Genomic DNA, 26009 nt, shown 5'->3' with positions numbered 1-26009 from the left:
GCTCTCTGTACACCAGAGATTCAGGGTAAAGCAAACCAAACAGATTCTGTGAGTGAGCTCTCCTCCTCTCTGCAGCACTCCTACTCCTCACTCTCTTTGACGTTCCTGTCTCCTGCACTAGGCTGTGTGCTGCCCAGGGGCCCAGCATGTGGACACCCTGTGTGTGTGTGTGTGCTGTGTGTGGTGTGTGTGTGCGTGTGGTGTGTGTGTGTGCTGTATGTGGTGTGGTTTGGTGTGGTGTGGTGTGGTGTGTGTGTGCATGTGGTGTGTGTGTGTGTGCTGTGTGTGGTGTGGTGTGTGTGTGTGTGTGTGTGTGTGTGTGTGTGTGTGTGTGTGTGTGTGTGTGTGTGTGTGTGTGTGTGTGTGTGTGTGTGTGTGTGCGTGTGGTGTGTGTGTGTGTGCTGTGTGTGGTGTGTGTGTGCGCTATGTGTGGTTTGGTGTGGTGTGATGTGGTGTGTGTGTGTGTGCGTGTGGTGTGTGTGTGTGTGTGTGTGTGGTTTGGTGTGGTGTGGTGTGTGTGTGCGTGTGGTGTGTGTGTGTATCTCTGACAGATGGGCACTGGCTGCATGTCCCTGTACAGGTAATATGGGCTCTGCCTGTCAAATACAAGGAGGAAGGGAGGGATAACAAAGGAACAAAATATAGGTGTGGCTTTTCACTGGTGTGGCTACAGATGTAGGATCTATTTTGACCTATGTTGTCATAGCACAACAGGATTTGAATGTTTAGTGCATAATGTTTCTTAATCTGTGGTTAAATGTAGGCTACATGAAAAGTGAAATACTGTTAGTTTAACTGTGTGTTAGTGTGGGTTTTCAGTGAATTTATGTAAATACCAAGCTACTCTGCAAGAACATTCTCAGGAACAAGAGAGTGATCAAATTAAGATCCTACACCTGTACATATTATACTTCTGTGATGACAAAGTCTGGATCCTAGTTCCTTCGTTATTACACAATGTATCCAGCCCCTCAAAAGTGTTGTGCATTTGACGACATGTACCAAAATGCAGGGAGTCTCACCTGGCTCTGTAACTCACTCTGATGTCTCAGCCTCAGGTTCTCTGGGGTGTCAGTCACAATGGTGAAGGACTGCTTCGGGTAATGCCTGGAGTGAGAGAGAGAGAGTCATTGTATCATTGTCATCATTAGTTTTTTACAGAAGTGGATCATACAGCCCTGAAAAGTAAGAGCAACACCAAAAGCAGCTAAATGAAAACAAATGACTGCTAAGATAAGACTTTTCCTCACCTCTGCATACATTATTCACTCTTATATTCTAATGGCAAAGAATGGAGACAATTTAATGTTTACCGTCCTGATATTCAAGTAGGAAGTCACCGAATTGATTTCCAAGAGTTACGGTACCGTGTCTATCGAGTGCAAGGGTGTCTCTTACATTTGGGTTATTCACAATAATCTATAGCTTGTCAGGCCAAGAAATGACAACAACTGAGTCCTATTGGCATATGGCCAACTTTTAGAAACAATTATCAAAAATGCTCCCATGGAACAACCCCCCCCCCCATTTTTTTTATTTTTAAAACCCAAGCACTGTTTTGTGAACAGAATGGGAATGGAACGTAATAGGTGCCGATGAAACTTCCTAAAACAATGGCCTATTGAAAAGGACTAAACAAAACCTCAGGAAAGTTCAGCTATGACCCAATGACGTTTATCTCATAAAACAGACAGCATTGACAGAGGAGTCATTGAATGAATTGAACAACAGTGACAAACATATCCCTGTTTCCTGGGAAACACTATAGGTTCTTCCCACAACCTTTTGATATGAATTATGGAAAGACAACTCAACTAAGCAAACTACACACACACACACAAAATATCAGTCTTCTTGCAAGTTTGGTTCATTAAAATGTTTTAGTTGGTCTATGTAAAGTGCAAATTGGTTGAATAAAGATTATTTTAAAACAAATGTATAATGCAAATGTAATGAGGATGACAAGGGGAACTGGTTGAGCACCTGGTCGTGCTGTAAATGAGGATGTCAGGCGGAGCTGGTTGAGCACCTGGTCGTGCTGTAAATGAGGATGTCAGGAGGAGCTGGTTGAGCACCTGGTCGTGCTGTGAATGAGGATGTCAGGGGGAGCTGGTTGAGCACCTGGTCGTGCTGTGAATGAGGATGTCAGGGGGAGCTGGTTGAGTACCTGGTTGTGCTGTGAATGAGGATGTCAGGGGGAGCTGGTTGAGTACCTGGTTGTGCTGTGAATGAGGATGTCAGGGGAGCTGGTTGAGCACCTGCTCGTGCTGTGAATGAGGATGTCAGGGGGAGCTGGTTGTGGGGACCTGGTCGTGCTGTGAATGAGGATGTCAAGGGGGAGCTGGTTGAGCACCTGGTCGTGCTGTGAATGAGGATGCCAGGGGGAGCTGGTTGGGGATGGGGTGGTAGAGGTAGAACGGGAAGAGAGGGACAGATAGAGAGAGCGATTAGTTGATTGTTGTAGATGACTGAGGGAGATTAGTAGGCAGAGAGAGAGAGAGAGAGCAACCGAGAGAGAAAAAGAGAGAGACGTAGCGACAGAGAGAGAGAGAGACAGAGCAACCGAGAGAGAAAAAGTGAGAGACAGAGCGACAGAGAGAGTGAGAGAACGAGAGAGAGGGATGGAGAGAGAGAGACAGAGCGACAGAGCAACAGAGAGACAGAGACAGAGAGACAGAGCAACCGAGAGAGAAAAAGAGAGACAGAGCGACAGAGAGAGAGAGAGAGGGATGGAGAGAGAGAGACAGAGCGACAGAGACAGAGAGACAGAGCAACCGAGAGAGGAAAAGAGAGAGACAGAGCGACAGAGAGAGAGAAAATGATAAAGCGTGTATAGAACACAGGGGCGGAGCTAATAACATGGAACCCGGTGCAAATATTTGTCACGGGCCTCCCTACCCTGGCAAATGCCAAATGTTTCTTTGTGAAGTTTCAGAGAAACACAGATGAACTCTGATTCAAGGACATACCAAGCAACACTGTTGTGTGTGCATATTGTACGCAGGCAAGGCAAGATTATCTCAGGAGGGAAATGAAAAAGATGCAGAATCTTCAGAACACAAAGTTTAAAAAACCCACCTGCATCATGATCATCAGCATGTTTTCATTTCTGGCATTCACCATGACTACAAACTCTACTCTGACACGCCCTGATCTCAGAAACTCAAGAGATAAATAGATATGATCAACTAAAAGTCTTGTGACGACAGAGTCAAATATACTGGACAAAAATATAAACACAACATGCAACAATTTCAATGATTTTACTGAGTTGCAGTTCATATTAGGAAATTAGTACATTTAAATTAATTAATTAGGATTTCACATGACTGGGCAGGGGAGCAGTGTGGGGGGGGCCTGGAAGGGAGCCAGGCCCAGCCAATCAGAATTTGTTTTTCTCCAACAAAAGGGCTTTATTACAGAATAATATACTCCTCAGTTTCATCATCTGTCCAAGTGGCTGGTCACAAACATTGCACATGTGAAGAAGCCGGATGTGTAGGTCCTGGGCTGGTGTGGTTACACGTGGTCTGCGGTTGTGAGGCCGGTTGGACGTACTGCCAAATCCTCTAAAACAATGTTGGAGGTGGCTTACGGTAAAGAAATTAACATTAAATTATCTGGCAACAGCTCTGTTGGACAGTCAGCATGCCAATTGCACACTCCCTCAAAACATCTGTGGCTATCAGGAATCAAGGTAAGACCCAAGTTCAGACCGTGTGAAGTAACAATGTTTATTGTAACACCAGGGTCAGGCAAACGACAGGTCAAGGCAGGCAGGCTCAGGGTCAGGGAGAGTTCAGTGACCCAGAGGGGGAGCAAAGGTACCGGACAGCAGGCAGACTCAGGGACAGGCAGAGTTCAGTAACCCAGAGGGGGAGCAAAGGTACAGGACGGCAGGATCAGGGTCAGGGACAGGCAGATTGGTCAGACGGGTGGGTACAAGGTCAGGACAGGCAAGGGTCAAAAACCAGGAAGACAAGAAAGAGAGAGGCAGGGGAAAAGGCAGGAGCTGACAGGACGAACGCTGGTAAGCTTGACAAACAAGACGAACTGGCAACATACAAAACAGAGAACACAGGAATATGAAGAGGACTGGCCACCCCACATAGCCTGGTTCCTCTCTAGGTTTCTTCCTAGGTTTTGGCCTTTCTAGGGAGTTTTTTCCTAGCCACCGTGCTTCTACACCTGCATTGCTTGCTGTTTGGGGTTTTAGGCTGGGTTTCTGTACAGCACTTTGAGATATCAGCTGATGTATGAAGGGCTATATAAATACATTTGATTTGATTTGAAATACACAAGGGATAATGGGGAAGATGGGTGACACCTGGAGGGGGGTGGAGACAAGCACAAAGACAGGTGAAACAGATCAGGGCATGACAGTGGCATTATGTTGTGTGACAAAATTGCACATTTTAGAGTGACCTTTTATTATCCCCAGCACAAGGTGAACTTGTGTAATGATCATGTGGTTTAATCAGCTTCTTGATATGCCACACCTGTCAAGAGGATGGATTATCTTGGCAAATGAGAAATAACCACTAACAGGGATGTAAATACATTTGTGCACAACATTTTTGAGAAATAAGCTTTTTGTGCATATGGAACATTCCTGGGATCTCAGCTCATGAAACATGGGACCAACACTTTACATGTTTGCGTTTATAGATTTTTTCAGTATATAACAGAAATCACTGATATAAGATCACTGGCTTGATTGTGTGCCGACTTAAACAGAAGCAGAGACAGCAGCCGACAGATATCTAGAATGACGTCGGTCATAAAGCTCAGCATTCTACTGGCTATTCTAGTCAGGACCTTACATACCGATACGTTTCATTTTGAAGCACCAGGGAAACAATATACCTTTGACATTATTCATCATAAAAAAGACTACCGTTTGTTATTCAGTTCGACAGCTGAAGAGAGCTTGCTGCTGTGGAGCACTTCTAACAGTTCACCTGAGAATTCCCCCTGGCTGCAGGACTACGGGGCCGACTACAACTGACTACTTTATCTCCCTGGATCCAGAATCTCACTCATTCAGACTCTGGACGCTACAGTGTGCAGTGTTGGACAGATGGCAAGGTTTTTAGCAAGATCGGAGGATATTCAGCTGCTCAGTTTGACCACTCTTTTCAACCGGAGCTCTAGATGTTTTGAGGGGTGCTCCTTCCCACTCTCTTTCAGTCTCATTCCCTGCCATCTCTCTCAAAGGGTGATGCTGCCGATATACAGTACATTGCAGAATAATAGTGACGACATCAAAACTATGAAATAATACATATGGAATCATTTTGAGATTCTTCAAAGTAGCCACATAACAATCCTTTTTTGTGTTTTTCCGTCTTACACAATATAGAATTTGATGGATGTGTTGTCCTGCTACCTGTCTAAAATTCTAGACCCTTCTGATCACATGATCAAATGACCTAAGTATGACCTTAACGACCGCACAGAACACTCACTCAGCAAGAGCCAACTTGTGTTGTAATGAAACACCCCAGGCTTTGTCACTTTTTTGGGGGTTATGCCAATAGTATGTCGGTATGTAGCCTCACTATCCCCACAGCAATTACTTCCTGTAAACAATGCTAAACAATATAGGGGGAGGAGCAGGAACAAGAGGACCAGGAAGTGTATCTCTGACTCATCCTCTATTCCCATACCATTTGCACCACTGGTACTGCACATGAGAATTCAGTATTGTTCCATCCCTGGCTATTCAACTCCAGGCCTGGAGGGTCAACATTCTACTGGCTCTCTTTTCTACCACCAGTTGGTGTCCCAGGTCTGAATAAGTCCCTGACAAGAAAGGTTTGGCCCCTCAGACCTGGAGTTGAATAGCCCTGCCACGGGGCATCTAGAAGATGGCAAGAAAGACAGGTAAACCACAGTAAACAACTTGGCCCAAGTGGAACTCTTCCGGAAAACCGAACTTGTAGCTAGAGTACCTTCAAAACAAGCATTCTCTCTCTGTCACAGGAGCAGAGGCTCAGAGAAAGGTTTCATGTGGGGCTTTGGTTACCGTCTCTTGGGCTAGTTTAGCTAAAAGCCCTGGGGAGAGGAGAGAGGGGCAGTGTGTGTGTGTGTGAGAGAGTGGGCTCTGTCCCTACCTCCCCCTCTCCAGGCCTAGAGTTACACTTCAGTGGCCCCAGTCTCCATTGGCAACTCTGGACACTTTGTTCGGGCGGTGCAACCCAATCCCCTGAAACAAAGGCCCACTCTGTGGGATGTCATACACTCATTCAGCAGCCAAGGTACCTCTTCCTCAGCCAGAATAAAAATGAGAAGTAGGCCTACAATAAGCTGTTTATCCCTGGACTACACCATTAAAAGAACACTAAAAAGCCTCCTGAAATGTGAAGTCCCTCGTTTTCATCTACTTTGAGGTTCTGACAATGTCTGTTTTCTCCCCATCTGGTGGTAATATTGCTTTATTGGAGCAGAATGGAGACAAAGAAATACATGTTGGCACAACAAAATAGTCTGGATTGCAGCTGAGCACAAATCACCTCTGTTGAGGGAACAAACTGGATTTACGGACAGCAACATACAAGCACAAAGCACATCCACTCACAATGGTAACACTGTTTTTACTTCAGCACCCACTGGGCACAGACGTCAATTCAACGTCTATTCCACATAATTTCATTGAAATGACGTGGAAACAACATTGATTCAGCCAGTGTGTGCCCAGTTCCAACCACACGTTCCAACCAGACTTGTAGTTAAACCTCCCAGCATAGCTGCTGTCTCGGGAGCAAGGTGTGGATTTCAACATCAACTGCATGCTCACTATACAAAATATCATAGTAGGAATTGAACATTTGCTCCTTGTTTTGGGATGCTTCAACTAGGGCTGTGGCGGTCACAAAATGTCATCAGCTGGTGATTGTCAAGCAAATAACTGTCGGTCTCATCGTAATTGACCGTTAATTAACATAACCACATTTAGCAACTCCTGGCTTCCAGACATAGCTTACAAGCCATTTTAAAAAGTCTAATAAATCCATGTAATATAACCTACACCTTCACAATAAATCCATTATTTACTTTAGACAGTTCTAAACAAGCATGATATGAAGAAAATGTAGTCTATTTCAGAAGAAAATAATAGCATACTCTGTTACTCTGAGTTGTCCTTATGTTAGGTTCAGATGTGGCTATGCCAAATGGCTGTGGGCTACACTAGTTCAATAGCAGAAAATATTTGCTTATAATTCCGTGGCATTATTTTGTATTATTTTATAGTATGAAGAATACAATTGAACAAAGCTGAATAAAATAGAAAGGATATTTTCTCCAAATGATTTGAGGGAGTGCACACATGCAAATCTTCTGTGTAGTGTGGTTAACAGGGAAACAGGTTCTCCTATATGCTTAATTTAGAGTTATTAATGTAACTTATTTGTTCTACAACCGTTGGGCTATATGTTTTGATGTGTAATACATTGTTAGGTTGCATGATGAGACTCTAATGATGATTTGAAAAAAGTCATTTGAAAGTCATGAGCTCTGCTTCATTTTTTTTGCGCAGGCTGTACACACTTCATCAGTCTCTCATTCACAATTTGACAAGCACTTGATAATGCCTCGAATTTCATGGAGCCATTCCCTTTGTTGCCATAATGCACCTTAAAAAAAACAAATTCAACTTTATTTGTCACATGCCGGCGAATACAACAAGTGTAGGTAGACCTTACTGTGAAACGCTTACTTACAAGCCCTTAACCAACAGTGCAGTTCAAGAAGAGTTAAGAAAATATTGAAGTAAAATATAATAAGAAGTAACACAATAGCATAACACTAACTGCAGGTAGCCTAATAAGTTTGAGCGTTAGGCCAGTAACCGAAAGGTTGCTAGATCGAATCCCCAAGCTGACAAGGTAAAAATTGGTTGTTCTGCCCCTGAACAAGGCAGTTAACCTGCTGTCATTGAAAATAAGATTTTGTTCTTAGCTGATTTGCCTAGTTCAATAAAGGTTAAATAAAAAATATAAATAAATAATGAGGCTATATACAGGGGGTACCAGTACCGAGTCAGTGTGCGGTGGTACAGGTTAGTTGAGGTCATTTGTGCATGTAGGTAGGGGTGATAATAAACAGCGAGTAGCAGCAGTGTACAAATGGAAGGGGGGGGGGCAATGTAAATAGTCCAGTGGCTATTTGATTAATTGTTCAGCAGTCTTATGGCTTGGGGTAGCTGTTAAAGAGCCTATTTGGTCAGGCTCTACACCCCTTGTAAAGCTTAAAGTTATTTGGCCACTTTAGTTGTGATACAAACCTTATTAAAACATATAGGCCTATAGGCTAGGCTACATGAGGTGTGTGACTATGATTAGAACAAGTCGCAAAAAAGGCATAGTTTCTAATGCTGGGCATCATTCACAAGTGATAATATATAATTCACAAGTGATAGGCTAATATTTTCACTCATCAGACTATTCTTGATTTAATCTGGTCTTTACATATACTAAATAATACATATATGTGACATTTGTTTTGATTTTGAATGGACCATTATCATGCACCTGTATCAAAACAGGGCCAGCAGGAAAAAAATACATACCATCTATGCACTTAAATAGCGAATGGAGGATGCTTTCCCCGTGGTTCATGTTCATGCCAGCCAGGTAGGCTATTGTAAATATAAGCAATGTGCTTAATATTAGGAAAGTTGAGAAATAAATATACTAGGCCTAGCCTATAGAAAGCTGATGGGATCCTCCTCTTTTTAATAGAGGCCATCAGTCAGTTCTCACACATTTGCATAGCCTATAGAAATGTTGATTCAATTTTTGATTACATTTGTATTGATGTCAGAGTGAGTAGAGGAACAATAGAGTGCTGAGTACCAGGCAGTTAGAAGGCTTTGTTGGCTACTAATGACCATCAGCAGAATCAGAGCTTGGAGAAGCCTAATTATGGTGACTAAACGGTCACATGGAATTTGACTGCCTTCATGACTCGTGACCGCCGGTGTGGCGGTAATGGCGTCACCGCAACAGCCCTAGCTCTAACTCAGTGAATCTCTAAATTGAACTCTGTACATTGGGGGGAGTGTTATGTCGAGGGACAGGTTTACCAAGCTTGTCCAATAGAGGAAAGTACACCAAACCAAAGCTCCGTAATTTCCCGTATTTGATATATTTCAGTCCTAGGACACCTGATTCAAATCATTCAGGGCTTGATGACCTAGTCCTAGATCAAACAAGTGTAACAACAGGGTTTACTGGGGAAGTTTGGGAAACGCTACAGTATCTAATAGCGGTCTTTCAATAACAAAATCATAGGTTGTTCTTTAAAAAGAGAAAATAACTGTTCTCAATCAACTGACCTTGTCAAATAATGTCTAATGCATACTGTGTTGGCTCAGGACAGATTCAGAGAAATGGGATGGTTGCAGAGTATGGAAAGATACGATGACTTGGCTTGCTGCCCTTTACCGTGGGAGAGTTTCTTAACCACCCCAGGAAACAGCTAGTCAGTTCAATTGACGCACAAGGGCACACACATTTCATGCTGGCTTAAGCACAGACATATTGCTTACTATAGAACCATACAAATATGCACTAAGTAGCATGTCCTCTATCAGAAATTGACACACACACAGTATTATTCTGAGTGCTGCAGCCTGCATTATATTGCTTATCCACAAGGGCAGATGTGGAAGTCAACAAGGCATTAAAATGTAATTATTCCCAGGGTCTTATTTATGGTGTTTAGAAGCCAGGTTGTATGATGCTTAGTGTTCAATATTGGACTCTGCAATACATCTGCAAACCAGAGCTGGACATTCAAAATGGATCATCAGACCTTAAGGAGAACAGTCACAAATAACGATTGATTGATAATCCTGACAATGGAAGTAAAAAGGTCCTCAAAGAGAGCTTATTATCAGGGTCACTTACCAACCCAATCAATGGTCCAGATGTGAATTTGTATCAAGAGGCATACAGTACAATTGATTGTTGATTGCCGTTGTAGAAGTATACTTCTCAAATGAACACTAAGTGAAGAATGATCGGGATGAAAGTGGTCTCCGTAGCAACGGCACACACACACACGCACACACACACGCTCATGTCTCTTTCAACCCTGAGAATTAGAGTGTATCCTGAAAGGGACTATTTTAGAAGCAAGTTTATTGGGCAGGTTAGGGGTGGAGTGGATTACGTGGGGGGGTTCTAAGTCTCTCTTGTACCTCTCCACACACAATACAATATTTGCTCCTCTCAGCAGGGCAGAAAAACATGGCTGCCAGCCAGGAGAGTATCAGAAAGCCATTCCCTTCACATTCAAAATAGTCCATTTTATTTTACTGTCCAAATGAGCCTCCTAATCTTAACCTGCACAAAAGCTGGATAGGGTTGACAAGAATGAAACCTAGACGCAGGTGTGTGTGTGTGTGTGTGTGTGGGGGGGGAGTCTAATTAGAGGAGTTTGGATCAATGTGGGCTGCTGTTGACTGGGTGCTGCTCACTCCAGAGTCACTCTCTCCTAGTGTCTGTCTTTTCCTCTGTCTCGAGGTCATTCATCTATTAGGGCTGACTCATTGCTCAACTCTTGTGTGTGTGAGGGCAGTAGTGCCAAGCTGCAGTCATGAATAAGCCTGCTACTCGATATAAACCAAATTGGGCAACCCGTCTACCTCTGCCCAAAACCCAACACCTTGGGTTTGCATCTCCCCCTTCCCCTTAGAACAGCCTCAATTCATCAGGGCATGGACTCTACAAGGTGTCCAAAAGTTTCCACTGGGATGCTGGCCCACATGGACTCCAATGCTTCCCACAGTTGTGTCAAGTTGGCTGGATGTCCTTTGGGTGGTGGATCATTCTTGATACATACGGGTGTTCTTAATGTTTTCTGTACTCAGTGTATTTCTCATCTCCAACATGTAAAAACTGTGCGTCATCATAATCTACAGGTTCATTACTCTGGTTGATAATTGGCACTGGAGGGGTGTTTCAGCTAATTGCACAAAATGCACCGCTTCAATCGGATAATGTTATACATTTAGACTTCAATGCTTGCACTCATAATCCCTGGTAAATAAATAAATCAAATCAACACTGAGTAAATGAGAAAAGGCTAAATGGGTCTTTGCATCCCCCCTGGTAAGACAGAAACCGCTTGGTTTACATGACTGAAACATTTGGTTCTCACATGCGCGTCAGGCCTAAATATAACCCCCATGTATTTCCAAACAATGTTTCCAATAACACACTCGGAGACATCCTGTTCACATTGAAAGTTTCTTTGTCCTTCCGGTGAAACGGCAGAGATTTACAATGCTCTGAGGCTGCCGGATTGTGATGACCGATGTGGAGGACATTGTTTAAATGTTACTGTGGCATTATCATGCTGTCTGTGGGTGACCCTCCCAGTCTGCAGCAGCACTAGGTTGGTCCTATTCTTGGATGTTTTGTTTTGTTTTCCTGTGTGAAAGAGAAACAATGGTTGCTTTGATGTCTAGGGGTGGGGGTTCCAACTTCCTGTTCCCTTGGCCTGCTGGGAGATAACAGAGGAAGCGACAGACAGCCATCCCTCTTAATGTTCATTTTTGAACACACACACACACAAATAAATGCATGTACACCAAAACCATCATCCATACCTTGTTAAGCAATGCTGAATGAATTGAATCACTAACAGGCAAAATCTGTGCTCTCCCTCTCTTGGCTGTTCTGTGACTGTGCACGCTGAAACAGCTTATTACGATCTTAATGCTGTTATCGCATGTATGGAATATGATTTTCACATCCATCCTGACCAGTCACCCTCTGTATGCTTCCAGCGGCTGAAATAGAACCTCCCAAGGACGTGTGGTTTACTCCGGCCCGTTCAAGATGCTCTCTTTCTACTCCTCTTACAAGTGAACCCCTCTCGTCAGTTGTGTGATGCTCAGCCAAGCGGAATAAACATGGGGTCAGCTCCAAGTGTCGTTATGCTGGTTGCTGCAAAAAGCATAGAAAGACCAGAGCATCGTCTTTCCTCTCATCAGCTATCGACAAGGACTTGTAGCCCTTTCCTGCCATCACATGACCTAGTTGCCTCATGGGTGGAATACAAATCATATTTTTCATGTTTGTCACAAATAATATTATTACTATTTATAATTCTAATATGGTTGATTTTTTAACCCGCCAAAAATCCGGTGTTTCTATGTCAAACAGTTTTTCTTCTGTGATGTATATGAAGAGTAACATTGAGGTGCAAACTCAAATCTCAACTCTATATCTGACATGGTACAGGTCTTCTTTTTTGATCCCATAACCATGTGTGTGAGGTGCATACTTTTGTTTGAACGTAGATTTGTTTATGACTACCATGACCCTGATTTAGCCCACTGCTGTAAAAGGTTTTAAACTGGCAGCCGTGTAACTAACCTCAACACAAAAACGTGGACACTACAGACAGTAATCCTCCTGAATGTTATACTGCCTGAGGGGTATTTCACCAAGCAGGAATGCAGGCTAATGCTCAAAAAACACTATTGTGATAAAACCCTACATTGTCTGGTACTGTATAGGGTACATAGTAGATAGAATGGACTAAGGGAGGACTATGCCTCAGCCACACTGTAGACTGTACATTACATATAAACATGTATTATATCCCATCAGGCTTATAGCCAGCAAACGTGCCCCCCCCCCAAAGGGTGAATCCATGGCCTCTGTGTCCTTTCCCCCACAACGGAGCTGTTGAAGCTGGGCTGTATTCCCCCTGACAGGACAGGTCTACTCTGGAGCTATAGCTACTCTGTGCTGGTCCATATGTTCTACAACAGCATCTCATCCCGGCGATGACCCCCAAAACAGACATCTCAGGACCTCCACTTATACAACTGAATAAGAAAGTTGCATGCACTAATTTCTTCTTGATGTGAGTTTCTATTTGACCGTGTTGTTTGCTAAAGAGCCTTCATCAGGGTATGCACTTCCCCTTCAATATCCCTACTCCATCTATAGAGTAGATTTATGGCCATTTCAAAAACCATGTATTCCCACAGATAAAATGAGAACCTGTGGTGCATAGACAGGCTCTCTTCTCGAGGCTAACCAGGTACAGTAACGTACCCAAAAGGATAAAAACAGTTGAATGTCATTACTTTACAGAAAAGCTTTGGGGAGCCAGAGAGACCTATTATTATCTACACAGCTGCCAAGGTGATTAAAAGCTGTTTTGGGATGATTTACTCTGAGATAAGAGGTTAAAATGAAGACTTTCACCGAATAATCCATCTTGCCCTTGGTGCCTGCTGAGTACATCCTTTCCCTTACAGCACATCACAACCTCAGCAGTTGCAGAGAGAGAGAGAGAGAAAGGGGGGTTCTAAATAGGGTTCTTAGCACTTACACTGATGGAAATTATTTAAGAAATCTATTTTAAAAAGGGTCAAATTAAATTGGTATTTTATTGAGTTGGTCTTCATCTGTGATTGAAATTCACTGTATACAAAATTGTGTACTGCACACAATAAAATATATTTTTGTGTGCCTGTCACAAATTTCTAATAAGCAATTTGTGTATATTTCACAATAATCTGTGATACTGGGTTTGCTATTCATTGTTAAGATTGCATCATCATCATCATCATTAAAGGCACCTTAGCTAATACTGTTAACTGAGACTGTTGATTTGAATAAATTAATATTCAACAAAAAAATATGATATATACTTTCTATATGATGGGATTTAACATTCCAGATTCTGTACATGTTTGCCAGTGTTCCCCTTTGAAAGCAACAGAGAAGGACGTTCGCTATTCATATAGGCTTAGCCGAGAGGCTTATTCTAAATGACACTACTAGGCCTACTGGAGCAGCCAGTAAGGGTGGTGACATGACATTATCTTGGACATTCTGGGCCAAATCTTCAAATCAAATCAAATTGTATTGGTCACATACACATGGTTAGCAGATGTTAATGCGAGTGTAGCGAAATGCTTGTGCTTCTAGTTCCGACAGTGCAGTAATATCTAACAAGTAATCTAACACATTCAGAACGACTACCTGTAACGTAATTCTGATCACCTGTTCACACACCTGTATGTCATTATCACACACTATTTAGTTCAGTTCTTTGCACCCCATCATTGTGAGGAATTGTTTGTTTTGTGACACACTTCTATTCGGAGCTCTGGTTTCCCCGCAATTTATTCCTCCTGTGTATGATAGTGATGCAGGCAAAAACTAACGCCGCCTTTTGCCTATTTCCTGCCTGTACTTTATCAGATTTCCTGTTATCAACCTATTGCCTCCCGGATGACGTTACTAGCCTTTTCCCTGCCTCTACTGTTGCCTTTTTGGACCCCCTGTGTATGACCTTCTGCCTGCCCCTGGACCCAGCTACCTGCCTCCTCCTGTGATCCTTTACAATAAACATCTGCTGCGCCCTGTCTTGAAACCAGCTCTCTGTCTCCCATCGTGTTCATTACACTACCTTACACACACAAATGTAAAGGGATGAATAAGAATATGTACATATAAATACATGGATGAGCGATGGCAAGTGTGGCATAGGCAAGACACAGTAGATGGTATAGAATACAATATATACTGTTGACATAAGTAATGTAGGATATGTAGACATTATTGTGGCGTTATTTAAAATGACTAGTGATAAATGTAATAAATTGATTTAAAAAAGGTATTTAAGTGGCCAGAGATTTGAGTCTGCATGTTAGCAGCAGCCACTCAATGTTAGTGATGGCTGTTTAACAGTCTGATGGCCTTGAGATAGAAGTTGTTTTTCAGTCTCTCGATCTGAGCTTTGATGCACCTGTACTGACCTTGCCTTCTGGATGATAGCGGGGTGAACAGGCAGTGGCTCGAGTGCTTGTTGTCCTTGATGATCTTTTTGGGCCTTCCTGTGACATTGGGTGCTGTGGGTGTCCTGGAGGGCAGTTAGTTTGCCCCCCGGTGATGCGTTGTGCAGAACGCACAACCCTCTGGAGAGCATTGAGCTTGTGGGCGGAGCAGTTGCTGTACCAGGCGGTCATACAGCCCGACAGGATGCTCTCGATTGTGCATCTTTAAGGGTTTGTGAGTGTTTTAGGTGACAAGCCAAATTTATTCAGCCTCCTGAGGTTGTCCTTCTTCACCACGCTGTCTGTGTGGGTGGACCATTACAGTTTGTCTGTGATATGTATGCCGAGGAACTTAAAACTTTCCACCTTCTTCACTACTGTCTCGTCGATGTGGATGGGGGGGATGCTCCCTCTGCTGTTTCCTGAAGTCCACGATCATCTCCTTTGTTTTGTTGATTTTGAGTGAGAGGTTATTTTCCTGACACCACCCTCCCCTCACCTCCTCCCTGTAGGCCGTCTCGTCGTTGTTGGTAATCAAGCCTACCACTGTAGTGTCGTCTGCAAACTCGATGATTGAGTTGGAGGCGTGCATGGCCACAAAGTCATGGGTGAACAGGGAGTACAGGAGAGGGCTGAAAACACACCCTTGTGGGGTCCCAGTGTTGAGGATCAGTGGGGTGGAGATGTTGTTTCCTACCCTCACCACCTGGGGGAGACCCGTCAGAAAGTCCAGGACCCAGTTGCATAGGGCGGGAACGAGACCCAGGGTCTCGAGTTTAATTACGAGTTTGGAGGGTACTATGGTATTAAATGCTGAGCTGTAGTCAATGAACAGCATTCTTACATAGTTATTCCTCTTGTCCAGATGGGATAGTGCAGTGTGCAGTGTGATGGCGATTGTGTTGCATTTCCCCAATAGGTCTGTGGACCTATTGGGGCGATAATAAAATTGGAGTGGGTCTAGGGGTTCAGGTAGGGTGGAGGTGACATGGTCCTTGACTAGTCTCTCAAAGCACTTCATGATGACAGAAGTGACATCTACAGGGCGATAGCTTAGGTAACTGAACTAAATGACTATCTTGGGAATAGGAACAATGGTGGCCATCTTGAAACACGTGGGCACAGCAGACTGGGATAAGGATTGATTGAATATGTCCGTGAACACACCAGCCAGCTGGTCTGGGCATGCTCTGAGGACGCGGCTAGGGATGCCGTCTGGACCGGCAGCCTTGCGAGGGTGAGATCTGCACTTACTTAATTCATTGACACACAACTCTTACTGCCGGGGCCTCCCGATTGGTGCAGTGGTCTAAGGCACTGCATCGCAGTGCTAACTGTGCCACTAGAGATTTGGGGTTTGAGTCCAGGCTCTGTTGCAGCCGGCCGCGACCGGGAGACCCATGGGGCGGCACACAATTAGCCCAGCTTTGTCCGAGTTAGGGGAGGGTTTGGCTGGCAGGAATGTCCGTGTCTCATTGTGGCGGGCCGGGCACAGTGCACGCTGGCACGGTGGCCAGGTGTACAGAGTTTCCTCCGTCACATTGGTGCGGCTGGCTTCAGGGTTAAGTGGGCATTGTGTCAAGAAGCAGTGCGGCTTGGTTGGGTTGTGTTTCAGAGTACGCACAGCTCGACCTTCACCTCTCCCGAGTCCATACGGGAGTTGCAGCAATGAGACAAGACTGTAACTACCAATTGGATACCATGAAGTTGGGGAGAAAAAGGGTACAAAAAAAAGAAGAAATATCATAAATAAAAACAACTCTCACTGCCATTAATGCAAGATTTACCTGCAAGTTTGACATTTGGTTCCTTCTCCCTTAAGACATTAGCTTAGACATTTAGACCTGCGGTCAGCAGAATAAATTAACATAACATTAAATGAACTAATCTTTCCCATCAGAAACAAGCTGCAATGTTAAATCCAATCATACAGTTGTAGTATCTTAATTTGATCACTCTGTTGAAGGAAATTTCCTGCACAGCAAGAAATGCAACCTTGTACTGTATTCAAGGTTCAAAACGGCTTCTAAATGTTTTCATTTTATTTTACTAGGTAAGTCAGTTAAGAACAAATTCTTATTTTCAATGACGGCCTAGGAACAGTGGGTTAACTGCCTTGTTCAGGGGTAGAAAAACAGATTTTTTTTTTTTACCTTGTCAGCTCAGGGATTCAATCTTGCAACCTTCCGGTTACTAGTCCAACGCTCTAACCACTTGGCTACATGCCATTTGTAATTTCCACTTTTAAATGTCAGACTTGATTTGCCCAAACAAAAAATATAATCAACCAATGTTACGGCTTTCTTCCGTCGAAGGAGAGTCGGACCAAAATGCAGCATGGTTAGTTTGATACATGTTTAATGAATGAATAAACACGACAAATACAAGAAATGGAACGTGAAAACCTATACAGCCTATTTGGTGAAAACAAACACACTGAGACAGGAACAATCACCTACAAACACACAGTGAAACCCGGGCTACCTAAATATGGTTCCCAATCAGAGACAACGAGAATCACCTGACTCTGATTGAGAACCGCCATAGATTCTGCTAGAAAACCCCACTAAGCCACAATCCCAAAACCTACGAAAAAACCCCATACATAAACACAACACAAAATAAACCCATGTCACACCCTGGCCTGACCAAATAAATATAGAAAACACAAAATACTAAGACCAGGGCGTGACAATACAATACAAAAATGTCCATTATTATCCACAAAATAATTCACATTTCCTGACACTGCAGGATTATTTTCATGCTGTGAGAAACTGGTCAAATTAAGATTATACATATGTAGATTAAAAAAACTCATTTTCAAACCCTTGCGGCAAAGCCCCTATGCCTTCCTTTTCAATGGCTCGCTTGTCACCTGTTTTCTCAAATTTCACACAGATAGGAAAGCGCTGAGCCTGCGTCTCTGATGTTTTCTGGGCTGTTGGATGGTTTTGCGTTAGGTGTTGCTTTAATGAGCTCAGGCCTCAGTAATCCAAATGAACGATACAGCACTCTATTATATAGACTCTCTGATCATTGAGCTCAGCCATCAAGTGAGCCACTTCACTGGTACTTCTTTTAGTCCCCAGGTGTTTCTCAATTGTCTTAAGTGGCTTTCTCTCCTCGTCTCCTTTCCTTCATCTTTGCTGATCTGAAAAGATAGTTGTATAGCAATATGGAGGATGCTAGAATGGAATGACCTGGAAATTGCTTTCACCTGTCTCATTCTTTGATGTTATAATATATAATAATAATAATAATATATATTCCATTTAGCAGCATGTTAGTTTAATAAGTAGAGGAAAAGAGATGAGGTGAGGATGACTCTTTTGACTATTGAGATGCACCCGTTGTGCAGCAGGAAAGCTTTCTGACAGAGATTGGGGGGATAATATCAAATAAATAAAGAGCAACTTGGCTGTATTTGATCAAATACCTAATTGGGTCAGAATCACATACTTTGATGCAACACATAACTAATGGCTTTGCTTTCATTTGTTCAACTATTCATGCATAACATTCTGGAGCGTATCTTCTCTAAAAAAGATCTCTGCCTTTTCACAGCTTTTCAGTTCTGGGTTCTCTCCTAAAAGATTAGTCAGAGAGTTACATAAGTTTCCCTCATATCTCTTGTCTGTATGACAAATGGCATTGTCAACTCCTGTATGTGTGGTGAACAATGACATTTGAAATGCTACTTTTGGGGCATTTGTCATATCCCTCAATGGCAGTAGTTGAAAATCACTAATGTCATCATCACCATTCTCATACAATTGATATTACATTATCACTGGCTCATATGGTAGAGTTATGGTGTACTGTAGGCATTAAATAAAAAATATATTATGGAAATACAATATTTGGTTTGGTTTAAAACTATAAGGCACAGTACACCAGACAGACTCGGAAATGGGATTCATCTTTGCATCACCACTTTCTATTGAGAAGTCAGATTACATAACATGATCTAATTATTCTAACTTAAAAAGAGATGTTAATTTAATATAAATATTTTATAGAGAAATTTGCATTTAAAAGATGGAATTGGCATGACTGAACATAAGCCTTCCTCTACACTGCAATAATGCTATGCAGGAGTGGATGCTTAAATATGAATGATGAACTGGGAACTCAGTGTCACACAGCTTCATTTAAAAGAGCCATGAATGGCCGATGATACATTTTCTCATCCCCTGACATGTAATTAACCTCGCAGTATTCCTTGACCTACGCTTAAGCGGAGGTGAACGCTGGAGTGAGTGACTCCTGGGTCTCATACCAACCCAGGACTGACTGTTAGTCACTCAGTATGAGACTAAAATATGCCAAAAATGTAAATGCAATGCACAACCTGTAAGATTTGAGAGTTTATTACAGCCCATCATGACCTAAAACGGGACAAACAGATGCATGCATATAGGGAGATACTAGAGAAACCAAGGGCTTATAATACCTAGACACAGAGGAAGCCAGTGGGAAAAGCATCCACTCTTGCAATTTAGTAGATTCTGTCCCGAGACTCTTGAAGAGAAGCTTTACCCTGGACGTCAAAGGCTAAGTAGCATTACTTTTTCCCAAAAGTTTGAGAGAGAGTGAAAGAGTGAGTAAAAGAGAAAGAGAGAGAGAGCAAGAGAGCGAGAGTCCCAAGAACCTTGGCTATTATAAGAACCTTTAAGGTACTGACCCAAGGTTTGAAAACCGTGGGGGTGATGCTTAAAAGAGTGAACCACTCCAACATATTGAGTAACAGCTTCATTTCACTGACACTAATCACCATGACAAAGTGTGTCATGCACAGACATACACAACATTTGTTTGTTTTCAGGCACAGTTCAACATCCGTTGCTATGATCTTTCTATTGGCCACGTCACGTAGGGAATATAGTCAGAACACTAAAGGCTTCTAGAGGCTATGGAGAGGTATCATAATTAAATAGGTGGGCTTGGGTGAAACAAAGTATTAGTCTCCCCCACTGGGAGAAGAAACAGCTTTATGGCCCTAAAAGTCAGAGTCATTTTCACCCAAAGCAGCCATAAAGTAAATGCTATTGGGTGTGTGAGGAGGGTAGGACAAAGTGTGTTCTGTTTGCAGACTTAGAGGCTGTGTTTCAGTACACTCACCTGTATGGCTCTATAACACAGTATTTTCTTGGGGACTTCTCTAAACAAATATGTTGAAATGACATAAAACAAGACTTTGATGAAAAACAGTTTGGGCATTTCTAATGCAGCAAATATATATTGTCTATGCCGTATATATTGTTCAAATGAAGGCTACAATGAATCTGCTCATTGGCAAGAGTGGTATGGACCACCTTTACACACAACCCTATCAATGACAACACAAGGATAGCAGATTAAATTCACTTTAAAATGTTATTATTGAAATGCTGGAGGTGTTCTTCTTGAACAAACTGCACTATACATCCACACTTCCACACTAGCACCAGAATCTGACCCTTAATCTCACCCACACTTGTTCAGCTAAGTGGGCGTGCATACTCCCCTTCCCTGCAGTTTGGAACAAGACCTTGGTAGAGGTAACCCTGCAGTTCTGAACCACAGCTTGGTAGAGGTAACCCTGCAGTTCTGAACCACAGCTTGGTAGAGGTAAACCTGCAGTTCTGAACCACAGCTTGGTAGAGGTAACCCTGTAGTTCTGAACCACAGCTTGGTAGAGGTAACCCTGCAGTTCTGAACTTGAACCACTGAGACTTGGTAGAGGTAACCCTGCAGTTCTGAACCACAGCTTGGTAGAGGTAACCCTGCAGTTCTGAACCACAGCTTGGTAGAGGTAACCCTGCAGTTCTGAACCACAGCTTGGTAGAGGTAACCCTGCAGTTCTGAACCACAGCTTGGTAGAGGTAACCCTGCAGTTCTGAACCACAGCTTGGTAGAGGTAACCCTGCAGTTCTGAACCACAGCTTGGTAGAGGTAACCCTGCAGTTCTGAACCACAGCTTGGTAGAGGTAACCCTGCAGTTCTGAACCACAGCTTGGTAGAGGTAACCTTGCAGTTCTGAACAAGAGCTTGGTAGAGGTAACCCTGCAGTTCTGAACAAGAGCTTGGTATAGGTAACCAAGCACATGGGCTGTGCTTTATATAGAAAGAAGAAACAGTAATTGCACTCCTGTAATTGTGTGTATATCCATCCATCCATCCCTCTATCCATCCCTCTTTCCCTCCCTACCATCCATCTATCCCTCCCTCCATCTATCCCTCCCTTTCTTGCCTCCATCCCTCTCTCCCTCCCTGTGTTTGAATCGTGTGCTACAAGAGCCTGTTATAAGCCAGGGGCTGTTTTTCTGAATGGTAAAGAGAAACACAAAGCAGAAAACTAGGCAGAAGCATTGGCTCTCCATCTCCTTTCATGCTGGGGGACTGAAATAGACTTGTTGTGCTCTCTGATAGAAGGACCTAGTTTCCATGTTGTTCTATGCAACAGGCCAATCTCCAGCCTACTCTTTTATTTCTCATCTGAGAGCTTTGCCCTAAAGAAGAGCCAGGGAAAACCAGACACATCATGTGTGTGTTTCAGATGTAACAAGCCTGAGATTACTGGTAGATCACCCAGGCTTTGGAGACGAGGACAGGGCCTTTTCTCTCACATGCATGAACTATCTCTCCTGTACTGTAACACTGACTTTTTTAGGATATTCTCATCTGGACTCGCCTCCATTTTCTATGTTCATGTGTAACTGGTGGGAATTGAACCTGGGTTTCAAGCTCACCAACCCAACGCCTTAACTATTAGACCAAGAGGACACCCTCAGCATCTGAGGGCGACAAAGTGTCAGGCAGGCCCACCTCATTCCGAGAGCATGATTCCAAATCACCTACACTATACATGCATTGCCCATTAATTCCCATGTGTCCATATGCTACATCTACCACTTAATCAACAAAACTATTTAAGACCCCTGACAAGCCCAGAAACCAAAGCAAATAATTAGCTATAGCAACAACACTCACGCATTGCAGTAGGGCTTCTTATCGTAGCCTTTGTAGTTCTTCATGTTCAGAGTCATCTTACACACCTCGCAGTGGAAGCATCCTTTATGCCAATTCTGGAAAAGAAAACACAAATTATATTTCAAGTCAGTTTGACCTTGCACTTGTGCTCAAATCTGATCATTGTGAATGAATAATGGCTTTTATTTTAACTAGGCAAGTCAGTTAAGAACAAATTCTTATTTACAAAGACCGTCTAGGAACAGTGGGTTAACTGCCTTGTTCAAGGGCAGAACGACAGATTTGTACCTTGTCAGCTCGGGATTTGATCTAGAAACCTTTTGGTTATCGGCCCAACGCTCTAACCACTAGGCTACCTGCCACCCCTCAATTAGCTGGGAGGCGCAGAGATGACCGATATTCCAGATTTCTATTATCACAACCAAGTTGTTCTAAACAGAATCGACCAGTTTGTGAATTAATAAGGTCCTCAAGAAGAAAGGTTTATTAACTAAACAAAGGTTATCTATTTCAACTCATTCTGAGGAAATTACTGATTCTAAATTGAGTAAATAATTTTACTGAGAATATATGTCTCTGATGTATAGGGTTCTGAGCTGTCGGCCTACAATAGGACATGCATTTGGTTGCAGATATACCGGTGCTACGACTGTCCACTGGCGTTTCCGCCATGGATTCTTTTTCCGCCACATGATGTGTTCACGTGGATTGCATGTGCGTGATGTAATGTGTGTTTGACGTCCACAGAAAGTGGGCCACATGGGTTCCATAGGGCCATATGGCCAGGACAATGGTTTGGGGTTTAGGTAATGGGTAGGCCTGCGGAAAAAGTAGAGCCAAGGGTTGATGGTTTACAAAAGGGGTCAAGATAAAGGGGTTGGGTTTGACAACTTCGACATAAGACGCTCACTCCTAAAGGACCTTTTTATTATTAAACTGTAATAGTAGTAGTAGTAGTAGTGGTAGTATAGACCTAGGTCTGACATAGACAAAAATAATGCAAAGTGCAAGTGCAAATAATGCAAAGTGGATATTAAATCGATAATTAACTAGTTGTAGGCCACATTCAACCATAAACCAGAATTCATATTTTGTTCAAGTGTACAAAAAGGAAGAGCAGGTAAAAATAAATTAAAGGATCAGATGCAAGAAAATGCCAGTCATTCCCTATTGAGCAAATCTGAGAATATGTCCTTCAGGGGATAAAGGGTAAACTTGTAGGCTATCCCATCAATATCCTCCAACACTCCTAGGGGGAAAAAGGTGCTATCTAGAACCTAAAATGGTTCTTCAGCTTTCCCCATAGGAGATGGAACCCTTTTTCTGAGAGTGTATACTACAATAGATATGCTATTGTAATACACATATCATGAGAGTAACACAAGCTAAGCAAAACCACACTAAAAAACTTTTGGTATAGTCAAATAAATGTAGGCTATTCTGGTTTCGTGCTTAGCAGTGCACTCGCTGTTTTGTATAATTAGACTATGTGGCCAAAGAGAAGTTTGAATCAAAGTTTTTTTTAAATCCACCAACAGGCTGCTGAAATACACTGTAGTCAATTCTGATATAGACATAATCATGTGAGTGCATTGAAATAGTGATAATCTCACCTTATCAAGGCAGTTGACTTTCTCCGTCGGATAGACAATTTTCCCACAGCGCGCACACGGAGGGTTCATTTTCAAATATGCGTCTTATTCCCCGCGACAATAAATCAAATGTATTAGTGTGAAAATAGTTATTTGAAATCTGGTAACAGCTTTACTTCACATCCCGAGGTCAAGTCGGTAGAAATAAACAAAGTAGCGCGTCTCTGAGAGTTCGCACAGTCACTATCCTGTCCTGAGTGGATGCCGCATTACAATTGAACAGACGTGACTGTGTCTGCTTGTGTGACACAGCACCTACCACGATCCAAGCTGCTTGATTCAGCGACAGCGCCAAGCCAGGACCACATGATGTTCCTGCGTTCCGTATGAGAGAGAGAGAGAGAGAGAGAGAGAGAGAGAGAGAGAGAGAGAGAGAGAGAGAGAGAGAGAGAGACCAAACTAGGCAGCAAATGAAATTCAACATAAGCCTATTCAATTTAATGTACTGTTGAAAGCTGATGGGTAGGCTAAAATTGTTGTCGTAGGCAACCAAAGATAAGCAATTTTGACTTGTTTATGTTGTGTCAATGACCAAGCATCCCATGAACGGTTATCTTCACAATCCTTCATTCTATATCTTTTACTTTGCAATCTTTTCATTTAAAAAAGACTCATAATTCTCTGTAGAACCATCCTTTTTTGTTTACATCATCCATGACAATCCTAAATCTGTGGACCAGCAGCACAACTGAAACATGAGCACAGGCAGAAAATGTCCCATGGTAATTTGTGTGAAGACAAAGAGACTGGCAGCATTACATAACAAATTCAGTGGGAAGAAGATCAAAGGATCCCATACTGAGACTTTTGTTTGTATGAGTGCAAGTTAGTCACGAAATATACGCACGACCACATACACAACAGATCTAGAAATCCCATTCACAACAAACCACTTGAAAAAGTGGGTGTGCATCCCCATGTGCATTTGTAATTTGCAATAATTTCCCATTTTAAAAACATTTTCAGTACAATACCCATACCAAATTACTCACTCTCTCATTATGGTCGACTGCAAACCATTTCCACCCCACAGGTCTGTCCTGAAGTGACATAACAGCAGCAGTCAATCAATGAAGTGTTATGGGAAATAGAGGTTCTTGAGGAATAGAGAGGCCCATTGATTGTAACAGGCTGACCTGTGTTTCAATCATTTGGGGAGTGCATGCCAGGCACACTGGACCCACTCCAATTTCCCTACCGCTCCAACAGATCCATGGAAGATGCCATTTCCATCACTATTCACACGGCAGTAACACATCTGGGCAAGAGGAACACCCACAGTGGCTTCGGAAAGTATTCAGAACCCTTGACTTTCCCCACAATTTGTTACAGCCTTATTCTGAAATGGATTCAATGTTTTTTTTTTTGCTCATCAATCTACACACAATACCCCATAGCAAAAAAGCAAAAGGAGGTTTTTAAAAAGAAATCAAATAAAAATACGGAAATATTACATTTACATAAGTATTCAGACCCTTTACTCAGTACTTTGTTGTAGCACCTTTGGCAGCGATTACAGCATCAAGTCCTCTTGGGTATGATGCTACAAGCTTGGTACATGTGCATTTGGGGAGTTTCTCCCATTATTCTCTGCAAATCCTCTCAAGCTCTGTCAGGTTGGATGGGGAGTGTTGCTGCACATCCAACCTTGGTTTCATCAGGCCATAGAAACTTGTTTCTCATGGTCTGAGAGTCTTTAGGTGCCTTTTGGCAAACTCCAAGCAGGCTGTCATGTGCCTTTTACTGAGGACTGGCTTCCGTCTGATCACTCTACCATAAAGGCCTGATTTGTGGCGTGCTACAGAGATGGTTGTCCTTCTGGAAGTTTCTCCCATCTCCACAGAGGAACTCTAGGGCTCTGTCAGAGTGACCATCGGGTTCTTGGTCACCTCCCTGACCAAAGCCCTTCTCCCCCGATTGCTCAGTTCAGCCAGGTGGCCAGCTCTAGAGGAAGAGTCTTGGTGGTTCCAAACTTTTTCCATTTAAGACAGATGGAGGCCCCTGTGTTCTTGAGGACCTTCAATGCTGCAGAAATGTTTTGGTACCCTTCCCCAGATCTGTGACTCGACACAATCATGTCCAATCAATTGAATTTACCCCAGGTGGACTCCAATCAAGTTGGAGTCCACCTGTGCACCTGAGCTCAATTTCGAGTCTCATAGCAAAGCGTCTGAATACTATCAGTACCAGTCAAAAGTTTGGACACACCTACTCATTCCAGGGTTTTTCTTTATTTTACTATTTTCTACATTGTAGAATAATAGTGAAGACATCAAAACGATGAAATAACAGAATCACGAAGCAACCAAAAAAAGTGTGAAACAAATCTAAATATATTTTATATTTGAGATTCTTCTAAGCAGCCACCTTTTGCCTTGATGACAGCTTTGCACACTATTGGCATTCTCTCAACCAGCTTCTTGAGGTAGTCGCCAGGAATGGATTTCAATGCACAGGTGTGCCTTGTTAAAAATTCATTTGTGGAATTTCTTTCCTTCTTAATGCATTTGAGCCAATGAGTTGTGTTGTGACAAGGTAGGGGTGGTATACACACACACAAACTGCAG

The 26009-nt window shown here is 42.8% G+C and overlaps 1 protein-coding gene across 1 annotated transcript in view; it reads right to left on the bottom strand.

The window, feature by feature from the left end:
• LOC112215362 (LIM zinc-binding domain-containing Nebulette-like) overlaps positions 1 to 23766 on the bottom strand; it is an 82306-nt gene extending 58540 nt beyond the window's left edge. The window contains exons 1-3 of the mRNA XM_024374340.2: positions 23404 to 23766; positions 21791 to 21885; positions 1023 to 1107 (exon numbers count right to left, since the gene is read on the bottom strand). Of these exons, the coding sequence (XP_024230108.1) occupies positions 1023 to 1107; positions 21791 to 21885; positions 23404 to 23472 (249 nt within the window). The 5' untranslated portion in view covers positions 23473 to 23766. The remainder of the gene's footprint in view (positions 1 to 1022; positions 1108 to 21790; positions 21886 to 23403) is intronic.
• Positions 23767 to 26009: the final 2243 nt, after the last annotated feature.

Source organism: Oncorhynchus tshawytscha, linkage group LG16, assembly GCF_018296145.1.
Source record: "Oncorhynchus tshawytscha isolate Ot180627B linkage group LG16, Otsh_v2.0, whole genome shotgun sequence".
NCBI classification, from domain to species: domain Eukaryota; kingdom Metazoa; phylum Chordata; class Actinopteri; order Salmoniformes; family Salmonidae; genus Oncorhynchus; species Oncorhynchus tshawytscha.
The sequence above is the reverse complement of the archived record's forward strand: the minus strand, read 5'-3'. Positions and strand labels throughout refer to the sequence as shown.